Genomic DNA, 12063 nt, shown 5'->3' with positions numbered 1-12063 from the left:
TATATCAGGTTAGTCATCAAAGGTTACATGAAGATACACTGAAGTAAGCAATTTTGTAAGACAGTAGCTGTTTAATGAACATCAGTTATCTTTTCTGCCCAATTTTCACTACAGAAATGTTTACAATGTTGTGTGGATATATGTGTACATATGTTAAGGCATGTATACAATTAGTTCTTCAGGATCTATTCTTATGTGCAGCAGCATGCATACGAGTGTGGGTGTGTACTCATAGAGAGGACAGCCTCTGGTCTCCCTCCTTTCTTTCATGTAAGTCAGGCTGCCCTCAAACTCACTAACCTCTGCTTTTGCCTTCTGAATGCTGGGATGGTGTTCCACCTCACTGAGACCAACTTTTTCTTTTTTCTTTTGTTTTAACCGTAGATTTTTCTTGTTGCCCCTGTAGGCTATGGTCACTGGCCAGTCGGTTCCAGGAATCCACCTATGTCCACCTCCTCAGCACTGGAATATAAGTGCACTCTACCACACCAGGCTTTAAAAAATTGTGGTGGGGTGGGGTGGGATATGGGCAGGTGCTGTAAAGTTAGAGTAACAAGTGGTTGGTTGTGAGCCACCCAGTATGAGTGCTTGGAACCCACCTCAGGTCTTATGGAAGAACAGCAAATGTTCTTAACAATTGGATGTGTTTCTAGCCCCTGTACAAGATTTTTTTTTCTTTTTGTTTCATTTTTTTACACAAGTGCTCCGGTTAAATTCAGGTCCTTATGCTTATGCTGCAAGCATTACACAGACTGGGTCATCTCTCCAGTTGATGTTAAGGATATTTTCTAAAAGGGAAAATTTGGAGGCAAGATTACATGCATATTTCAGGCTTTGCTAAAAGATAGAAAGTCCTCTTGAAAAATCTCTGCCATCAGATATTTTAGGGCAAACTCATACCAATTTGAATATTATTATAACTTTTGCTAATAGTTTTATTTGCATTTATTTTGCTTGCATGAGGGAATCATAAAGTTTGAAGAGAAAATAAATGAATAAAATATGAGTCTTTAAAAAATTTCTTGGCAAGTACTTACAAGTTCCTTCAGACTCATTATAGCATGCTAAATTACTAGGTAATATCTTCCCATAATTAAGCAATCTTTTAATTAAACTACAAGCCATTCTTAAGATTTGTTATTTCTTAGTATATTTTGTTGATTTATTTATTAGTATCATAATGTTTTTCCTATTTTGTATTAGCATTATTTCTAGTAACATTTAAATAGCTTTAGATGGACAGGTCTAAGAACTACAGTAGATTTGTAAGATTATGTGCCAACACATGTTCCTTCTCCTCCCCCTCCTCCTTTTTTCAAGATAGAGTCTCATGTAGGAGAACCTGATCTCATGGTCACAATGAGCAGTCAGTAGTCAACCTAGGAGTACTGTATCTTCATAGACTTATCACTTTCTAACAGAAAGTGACACTTCCACAAATTACTTTTGTAAAATCTGGGTCTATAGTTAAAATTCTAAGTCTACTTCCACTAAATCCTTGTCTACATCCTCTTGGATTCCTGAAATTAACATAGCTGAGTGATGCAGCGTACTTTTGACTGAGACCATTTGTTGACGATGTAGTTGAAGCCTGCTGCCTACTGTTGTGTCTGTCCTTTTTTTGTATTCCATTTGAACTGGTGTTAGAGTATGGAAATGCATGCATACCTCTAAGAAAAAGTACAGTCTTGTGGTTAGCTTTATTATATTTCCAATGTATATGTGGTCATTTTTAGGCTAAAATCCTTAGCTTGACGTTGGATCTGTTGTATGTTACTTAGCAAAATAGAATTAAGTCAGGTACTCCCCCAGTAGAACCCTCTCCTTACTGTTTGTAAGTTCCCATCTGATTTAAGTCTGCTTAAATATGGCAATTTATGTGTACAACAATGCACTATAAATGAGTAATAAGGTATTTTTGTAGTGTTCTGTAATTACTTTGCATTCGATGATTTCTTTCCAGTAATTACTAAGGGTACATTATAATTTTCCTATTGGCATCAAGTTGAAACAAGCACATTGCTCTTTAGTGACCTGTACAGGGCTTTAGTTTGTGCTCTGCATTTTAAAGTGTTTGCTATTGATGCTAAATGTGTAGTATTACTAAAATCTCTTTAGTGACTCTTAGACTATCAAATTGATTAACAAGAGAAGTCCACACTGGAGCAGCAGGGCTAAAGTGCAGGCAGTAGTCATTTTATCTTTTCTTTATTGTTTTCTGGGCTATTTCTTCTAGTAGGTTTCTACCCACAAATTTTTGTTAGTTGACAATCAAGGAAAGGTGTGTGTGTGTGTTGTTACTTAGCTGCCCACTAATGTGTGTGTGTGTGTGTGTGTGTGTGTGTGTGTGTGTGTGTGTGTGTAAATTATTGAAGAAGATAAGGAAAGATTACAAGACAGGATAGCTGTTGCCTTTAGAAAGAGTTGGATGGTCCTATGGATGTTTACTCTGGAACTGACAAGACATACATCTATATTTTATGTAACTTGTCTGCCTATGTTTTTAATTTAAAACCTGGGGAAAGATTCTTAGTACTGCATATCTACTTACAAAAATATTTTTGGTGGGAGTGTCAATGTGTGCCCATGTCAGAATGACATGGACTCAGATCTCTCCTCCTACTGTGTGAGTCCAGGGACTTCATTGGAACTCAGATTCTCCTCAGTGATAGAGGCTTGATTGAGGTCCAGGCTTCAGTTCCCAGCACTGAAAAAACAAACGAACGAACAAACAAAAAACCCAAAACAATATTAATAATAAAATATAATAAAGACAAAACAACGTAGGTTTCTTGTTTGCATTGCAATTGATGTAGCATATACAAAGCAGTTTAATAAAAGCTTGTTTTAACTAATGCACAGATTATTGAAATGTTATGTTATCTTCCATACAAAAATATTACTGATGCCATAAATTGAAACAGATAAAATCTGGGGACATTGAAAGGGGGAAATGTTCAGTTTTTCAGGTTATCTTTTATGTACATACTTTTTTTAGAGAAAGGGGATGAATTTTATTATAAATACTAAATATTTGAATCAATTAAGTTATTTGAAAAGCAATAAAAATCGGGACATAGCTCAGCAGTAAGAGCATTTGCTGTTCTTTCAGAGGACTCGGGTTTAGCTCCTAGGACTCACATGGTGGCTCACAACCATTTGTAGTTCAGGTTCTGATTCAACACCCTCTTCTGACCGACCTCTGCGAGCAGACATTTCATGGTAAACATACATACACACACATTCATACAAAAGAAGTGAGAGAGAACACTAATGTATGCTTTTCCCTATTTATGTTGTTCATACTGATTATATGATTGATTTTTTTTTTTATTAGTAACATGCAGTCAGTTAGAAAGACTTAGGGATGAAAGTTAAGTAATCTTGTAAGAATGATAGGAAACACGCTACACATGACTTGGTACCTGACTGTAATCAAGAACCTGAGAGTATAGGCAGAAGAATCACAAATTTGAGGCTATCTGGGAGTGAGACCATGCTTTAAGAAACTGGGGGAGATGGACAGGTGAGATGGCTCAGTAAGGCAAAGCACCAACCCCCAGCCTCACGATGGAAGGAAGAGCCTACTTTACTTCTGCAGAGTATATTCTGATCTGCACACATATCAGTCATAACAGGCATACAACAATACATGTGGGGCACTAAGTGAACAAATAGTAAAAAAGTACAAATGGCGGGACACATCAAGTGTGTCACAAAGGAATATATAGTGATGTATCAAGGAAATATTGGGCCAATAAATGTCATAAATTCAGTTATCCTAAGGTAAAATGGCTGTGGAGTGAAAGTGTTCTTGAATAGTAGGATTTAGAATAAAGTCGAATAAAAGTCTCACAGAGCAAATCACAAGGATCCAAAAGAATCTGATGAGATAGTCTTGGCAGGAGGGTAAAGTCTATTTAAGAGAGTGAAAAGGGACCTAGACAAGAAATTTAAGCCAGATTATTAAGTAGAAGTTTTATTGTATTTAGAGTTTGGAAAGAGTACCCTGCTCTGGCAGTATATCTACCAGAAGGTAAGAAACAGATTCTGGAGCCAGATTATGGCATTTAAATTACAGCTCCAGTAGTTGTTTAAACTCACTGTAATTTTCTCGTTAGTAAAATGTAGGAAAGAGTAGTACTCTGCTGTACCTGGGTTGTTGTTGTGAGGCCTGGACTTTAATGTCTACAAATCATTTTGCATTGTTTAGTGTCTGGCACGTGCTATTTGTAAGTGACTGGTTAGACACATTGAACAAACAGAAGCTACAGTTTTTGTTCCTAAATGATCAAGCATCCCTCTGCTACTCATATGTTTGACATAGTGTCACAGTGATTATGTGGTTTTCTTTGTGTGTGTGTTGCAGAGTTTGGGAAATGGAAAGTGATGACAGCTGGCACCTGAACTAAATACTTCACAGGCAACACCATTCCAGAACTTCAGGATGAATGGGGATATGCCCCATGTCCCCATAACTACTCTTGCGGGGATCGCTAGTCTTACGGACCGTAAGTATGGATAATCTATCTAATTTAAGTTCTGTTCTTTGCTAACAGTCATTTTTAGAGATACAAAATTACCTTTAATATCATATATAACAGAAAAATATATATGCGTATGGGAGTAGAAAAATTAATGTTTCCACGTAATACATAAATTTAATTTCTTCATCCTTCTTTGGATTCCTAAACAAATGATAGTGTAGTAATTTTTTTTTTTTTTTGGTTCTTTTTTTTTTTTTTTTTTTCCGGAGCTGGGGGCCGAACCCAGGGCCTTGCGCTTCCTAGGTAAGCGCTCTAACCACTGAGCTAAATCCCCAGCCCCAGTGTAGTAATTTTTAAAGACCTCATTAAAAATAAATAAAGAACTTAGAAAAATGATACAAACCTTTAAGAGCTGCTAAAACTAAATAAAGAAACATGGCTTAAGAATCAAGAATAAGGGGTTGGGGATTTAGCTCAGTGGTAAAGCGTTTGCCTAGCAAGCGCAAGGCCCTGGGTTCGGTCCCCAGCTCCGAAAAAAAGGAAAAAAAAAAAAAAGAATCAAGAATAAGGTCTTTTTTTAGAAAGCATTTACAAAACATACCTGAAATTGTCCTCCACAAATGAGAATTTGATAGCCCACATTACCTAAATTCTAGTGGTGCTGATTTGTTTACTATCAGGTTGAATTATCTGTTAAAATTTGTTCAGATGACATGTCATTCATATGAGAGTCCACTTTACTCTGAACACTAAGGTATTAAAAATTATTGTCAGTACTTAGAAACTTAGTTAATACAGCATTTAAGGGTTCGTATTTTGGTAGATACTTATAACTGTTCTTTTCCTTGGGTAATGGCACAGCACCTGCCCCAGTGTCTGTCCCTGGGTCATCCTCCTCTAGTGTAGGACTAGAGCGTAGAAAAGGAAAAACAAACAAATAAACACATAAAGACTTTTCTGTAGCATTGTTAGATATGGAACTTTGTAATCTATGAAAAATAACTTATATAGCTTCCAGAACTGTTGAGCTGGGCTGAGAATTCCTCTCTGGGTTTTGTTTCTGTGGATTTTCAGTTAAGTATAAACTTGTATCACTGGAAAGTAGGTGGTTGGATTATCCTAACTCTGCAGGAACACTGTGAGACATGCTTTAGTCTTTTTTTACACGTTGTGAGGCAAAAACACAACACGTATGGATGCAGAATTATATATGCTGCCAGACTTCCCTTTTTTTTTTTCTGCCTTTTACCTCTGCTATACACATTTTTAATGCTTATCTTCCTGGTAAACTTTATGAAGCAACAGTTGATTATTTTGTGGTTTTATTAATAAAACCAAGCCATGAGCAATTGGTAATTATACAATGGAATCTATTAAAAATTAACCCCAAAACATGAAACCTATATTTTAGTTGGGTTTCTTAACCCTTGGGCAAATAAACAATTCCCATTAAGTCTACTACATTAGTGGGATTTAAGCCACAAAATACTCATTTTTTTTTTCTTATTTCTTTGCTGTTTACAGTAGGATGGGGGAAAAAGAATTATTTAGGAATTTATGACAAGAATTTCTTATTGTTCTTTAGGAATGTTGAACTCTGAGTATTCTACTACTGTGAGCTGTTTGTTTCTATATGCTTAAGCTTTTAAAAGATGTATTGCCTATCGGTGTAATGTAGAGTCAGGTATTGTTTTTGATTTATTTGCCTAACAGTGCTACTGATCTGATCCATCTTGTAGATAAGCTACTTTCTAACCTTATATCTCAAAGTTATGTTTTATTTAGTTAATGAAAACAATTTTTAAATGAAAATTAGAGCACGACTATAAAGGAGCTAAGTAATGCCTAGTAATACAGTCTGTACTGGCCCTCATGTTTTGGGAGGAGTGGTTTCTTGAGCTGATTGAGATATTTTAGGAGTGAAGGTAATGTTTTTCAGTCCTCAGTCATGACATGTACAGCTTCTTTGCAGTCTTAGGATTTACATAAACATGGATGTGTACTAAAGGCCTCTTGCAGTCAGTTAATTCTAATATTCAGCTTTTACTCTGTGTAGTCCTGAACCAGCTGCCTCTCCCATCTCCTTTACCTGCTACAACTACAAAGAGCCTCCTCTTCAACTCCCGGATAGCAGAAGAGGTGAACTGCCTTTTGGCCTGTAGGGATGACAATTTGGTTTCACAGCTTGTCCATAGTCTCAACCAGGTATCAACAGATCACATGTAAGTACAATCAACTTTACATCCTAACAGTAAAATGGTTTGGTCTTTCAAAGAGAGATCAGTGTTAACTTTTAAGTTATTTCCAAAATTTTCAGATTCATGCTTTTGTGGGTTCTGTGTGTCTGGCTCTGTTGTTGTTCATGACAGGTGTCCCAGGCTGGCCCTGACCTTGCTGTGCAGCTGGTGAGGTTCTGGAGCTTCTCTTCCGCTACCAGCCCTTGTGTGCTGGTATTACTGTGCGCCACCGCGCTAAGTTTCTGTGGTGCTGGGAGTCAGGTGCACAGTTTCATGCATGCTGGTTATACATTGCTAGCAAAGCTATAGCCTCACCTTACAGCCCAGCCTGGCCTAAGCCCCGCTGTCCTTCTCTTGCCTCAACCACCCAAGGACTAGAGTTCATACTGTCCGTCCAGTAGTTGGTGACACATGCCGCTAATCCTAGCACTCAGGAAGCAGAAGCTGGCAGATCCCTATCAATCCTAGGTCAGCCTACTCTACCTAACCAGTTACAGAGCTACTAAAGCTACTTAGTGAAACTTTGTCTCACAAAAGAAAGACAAGAAAATGTCCGTCACCAAGTGGGAGTATAACCAATTTTAAGGTGACATTAAAGTGTTTTAAGTAGGCCATAGTCAATTTGTGTCTTTGCAGATCTTTTCCACTTGTGGAAATGATCTTGATCTCATCTGCACAGAGATTTAAATGTGCTCATAAAACTTATCTCCCCTCTTCTAATATTGTCGGAGTAATTAAAATTTCTAGACATAGGAATATGCTGAGTATAACAAGAACTCAAAATTTAACTCCATGGAAAGTAAAATTCGTTTTCATTTGAGCATAGGTGTGTTTTTTCTTATAGTAGACTTTTAAAAATAATATTGAGCTAAACAATAAGAGTGCATTTATTATGTTTGTTGCCACAAAAGCAATGCATACTTAAGCTTAACTTAAGCTTAAGCTGTTATCAGGCCTAACAACACAAAAAAAATACTTAAAAATAAAATCTGGGTCCAGGGAGATGGCTCAGTGGATAAAATGCATGCTACTCAAGCCTGAGGACCTGAGTTCAGTTTCCAGACTACACATAAAGGGGAAGATCAAGAACTAACACGTTTTCCTCTGACCTCCACATCTGTGTCAAGACATGCACACGTGCACATCACATATATAGATAATAAATTTTTCCCAAATAAGATCTATCACTTTTATCCCATTATAACCTACTATTAAATAGTATTTATATATTCTTCTATTCTTTATTAATTTTTCAAAATTAAAGATTCATTACTTAGAAAAAAGATGAACCATATTAGGTACAGTACATATTTGAGGGGGCAATTCTCATATTGACTCAGTTGAACTACTTATTAAATGTGGCTTTTCTGATGGAGGAACTAAGAATTGATTGTTTACAACCAGAAGGAAGTACAATGTTCATATTTTAATCCCTCTAGAAATTTCACTGTCTAGATACTTACTACACAGTTGCTTTTGTCTGTACACACCAGCTGTTTTTTTTTTCTGAATATTTAAAGAGGTAGGAAAAAGGCACAGAAAAATCAGGATATATTTTATAGGAAGTTTCTTTAAGATTATTCCCTCAAATTTATTGATCCCTGCTGTTTGGATGTTATCTTTTAGGTCTTTACTGTTAGGTCTAGTTAGTTTCTGTGCATGCATGCACCGGGGTGAGTGAGCGTGGGTGTCAGACGTCAATTGTCAGCTGCTACCATGTTGAAGCAGTGCAGAGAAAAGTGATATTGAGAAAGTAGGGCCTACTACTATGTCAGCACGAATACTCCATGCCTTCTGATCTCAGAAGCTAGGCAGGTTTGGGCATAGTATTCAGATTGAGAATGTAAAATTGAAGACACTGTTTTTCCAAACAGGAATGTCTAATTTGCTAATTATTTAGATGATTACCTATATAAGATAACCTGTATGTCTTCGCTTAGTATGGCAACGCTGCGTATTTCATTGGAAGAAAGAACAGGTCTGTGACAGTCACTCGAGTTCAGAATGAGGAAAAATCAATATATTCTAAGTCAAATAGCAGTTAAACATCACTCACTTGTGTGGTTTGCATTAATTAGTAGTATGTAATAAACTCTGCTTGTTTGCTTTCCTAAAATTAACATGAATATTTTTAAATAAACTCGTAGTTCCATAAAATTTGATTCCAGCATCCCTTTCCCCATCCCCTAGAAAAATAAAGTGTCAGGTGATGTGTAGGAATTCCTTGATAATTTCATTTCTTCTGGAGATTGCATCTTCGAAAGTGTACCTTGGGCCTACTGAAGTCACACGTTTTTAGTCTGTAAATCTTCTTAAGGAATCAAGCATGGTTAAACTTCTTTTTTTCTTCAATGCCAGAGAACTGAAAGATAACCTTGGCAGTGATGATCCCGAAGGCGATATACCAGTCCTGTTGCAGGCCGTCCTGGCAAGGAGTCCTAACGTTTTCAGGGAGAAAAGCATGCAGAACAGATATGTACAGAGTGGTGAGTTCTCTCTTACAGCCCATGTTTGTGAGAACTTGTTTTACATGTGATTAAGTTTGGTTTCTTTAACTAGCTGGTTTCTCACTTACAAATGTCTGTTCATATTTTAAATCAAGCAAAGAGTGAGAAGGAGACTATTACGTGGTTTAATATGTACTTAAACAAAACTTTGAAAGTTTTTTTTAAAGGTATTTTGAAATGTATTAAATGAACTTTAGAATGTTGCTTTTAGAAAACCATTGAAGGTTTGAAATCTTACATTAATTTTTTTAAATTTGTTTTTATTTCGTGTGCATTGGTGTTTTGTCTCTGTGTATGCCTATGTGAGGGTTTCAGATCCCCTGGAACTGGAGTTAGGGACAGTTGTGAGCTGCCCTGTGGGTGCTGGGCATTGAACCTAGAACCCACTAGACTGGAGTACAGTTAGAAGACAATAGCAGTAGTGAAAGGAAATAAAGCTGTGTGCTCTGAAAGCGCTGGAGTTAAAAGAATATCACGTTAGCCGGTTACAGAAGTAGGAGACTGGAGAAATGGCTCAGGGGTTAATTAAAGACATATACTACTCTTTATTTCCTACCTTAGATATTTATGACTCCATTTCTAAGGGATCTAATACCCTTCTACTGACTTCTACAGGCAGCTGCAGTCAGATGTTTATAACACACACACGAAAACACATGCATAAACTATTTTTTTAAATAATGTAAATAAAAATTTAAAAGAAGACCTAAAAGAATTAATAAGTTCAGGAGAATATAAATACAATTTTGGATAAATGAAATCATCCAAAGATACCAGTATTACATTTTTGTAATCTATATTTTTGAGTATGAATTTAGATAGAAAGTCACAGTAATAAGTTTTACAGAACTCATCTTAAGTTACATGTGTTTAATTCTGTATACAGTTTTAGCTAAAGCGTATGATTACTGTATATCTCTATATATCCTGTTTTGTGAAAAGATAAAATAGAAATTTTAAAGTAATTTGTTAATAGTAGTCATTGTTAAAAGCATTTTTCATAAGAAAAGCTTATATTTTTAAAGGTTTATTTGTGTGGAGGTGTGTTGTCTTGTGGGTGTGCACCTATGTGGGAATGCACGTGTGTGTATCATGATGATCACTCTGCATTGTTCACATTTAGAGACAGAATCTCTACCTGAACTTGAAGCTCATCAGCTAGCCCAGGCCAGCTGGTTACCACATTTCAGGAACTCACCTGTCTCCACCCCCTTGTACTGTAACCCTACCCCAGGACTAGGGGTCTAAGTGTTTGGCCACAGCCAGCATTTTATGGATTTTGTCCATTCTGGGGTTCCAAACTCAAGCCCTTCATATTTATGCAGCAGAACACGTACTTCCCCAACAGAGCCGTCTCCCATCCTTAAATTGATAACTTTCTGTTGCTAAATGTAAATGAGGGGGTTGGGTATTATTAAGTTATGAAATAAAGCTATTTTGTGTTGAATTTTTTAATTCACATTTTTAGTGATTGTCTTTGAGGTGGTTGGTCTTGAGCCCTAATCTCATTCTGATACTGACTGTGGAACTATTATCTCTTCTGTATTATTACTGGCAAATAAACATATATGCCTTCTGTTTGAATATTTCTGATAAAAGGTACTTTTCATATCAACAGCAAGACATGAAGTTTAGGAATATTAATTTATTGATTACAGTTCCCAGAAAGTCATAAGAAAATTCAGGGTTAGTTGCAAATTTTCTCTCTGATTTAATTAACTGAATTTTTCTGCTGCTTCTTTATTATAAAATAGCATCTGTGAATCAGTCCAGCTGGAGATGCAGCATTGTGGTTAACAACACTTGCTGCTTTTACAGATAATCCATATGTGGTTCCCAGCACCCACGTGATTGCTGTAACTCTGTAACTGTGTTTCAGTGAATGCAGGGTCCTGGCCCCCAGGGGGACCTGGCATGCATTAGCATCATTAACATCATCGCATTTTCAGTACTAGACTAATGGAATTAAAAGTGTGTGTTTATAAAATTGATTGTGCTTGAAATTTAGTTTTCCTAGTAGCTATATATTGCTTCCCCCAAACAAAACCATTCTGGAAGAACGGAACGTTTAAACATTTTTAAAGTAACGAGTCTTTATAGTAAAAAGAAGATAATATTTAATGTTTTTATCTTTTGAGCAGGAATGATGATGTCTCAGTATAAACTTTCTCAGAATTCCATGCACAGTAGTCCTGCATCTTCCAACTACCAACAAACCACTATCTCACACAGCCCCTCCAGGTGAGCACATACTCTGTGTATGTTCTGGGGTGAATGAATATGCTTCTGTGAATGTCAACATGCATTTACGTATTCATGAATCATATAAATAAGTAATTCTGTTCTTACTAGTCATAATGAACAATCACCTAAAATTGTTGCATGTGGTATTCCTATGATTACTAACTAAAGGAGCTTTACATAGGAAACGAGTTTAATAAAATAAATGATGTGTTTGTGGTAATGTGGTTCCTAGGCAGAGTGCTTGCCTAACATGCACAAAGGCCTTGGTTTAATGGGTTAATTCCCAGTAGCACTGCCACCACACACACACACACATACATACACACACACACACACACACACAAGTATCATGTTTGATGTCAGTTTGCTATAAATAACAAAAGTTTATTTGAAGAGACATAGATTAGTATTCCTAAATAGAATGGTGGTTTTTATGTAGTTAAGTAAATTTTTAATTATTTGATGTGATTCTATTGTTATGAATGTTAATATATATGTGCTATTTTGCTGTTTTTCTGTTTGTATAGATTTTATTATATATAAATTGGACTTCAAAGAATTTTGTCACATTTAAATTTTAAGAAGTAG

The 12063-nt window shown here is 36.3% G+C and overlaps 1 protein-coding gene across 4 annotated transcripts in view; it reads left to right on the top strand.

Moving 5' to 3' along the window:
- Nipbl (NIPBL, cohesin loading factor) overlaps nucleotides 1–12063 on the top strand; it is a 187936-nt gene that overhangs the window by 92250 nt on the left and 83623 nt on the right. For all 4 annotated transcript variants that reach the window (NM_001427697.1, NM_001427698.1, XM_087618359.1 and 1 more), the window contains 4 exon segments: nucleotides 4370–4511; nucleotides 6544–6709; nucleotides 9083–9210; nucleotides 11373–11472. In NM_001427697.1, coding sequence (NP_001414626.1) covers nucleotides 4448–4511; nucleotides 6544–6709; nucleotides 9083–9210; nucleotides 11373–11472 — 458 coding nt within the window. In that variant the 5' untranslated portion in view covers nucleotides 4370–4447.

Source organism: Rattus norvegicus, chromosome 2, assembly GCF_021556685.1.
Source record: "Rattus norvegicus strain SHRSP/BbbUtx chromosome 2, alternate assembly SHRSP_T2T, whole genome shotgun sequence".
Taxonomy (NCBI): domain Eukaryota; kingdom Metazoa; phylum Chordata; class Mammalia; order Rodentia; family Muridae; genus Rattus; species Rattus norvegicus.
This window is presented reverse-complemented; position numbering and strand designations above follow the sequence as displayed.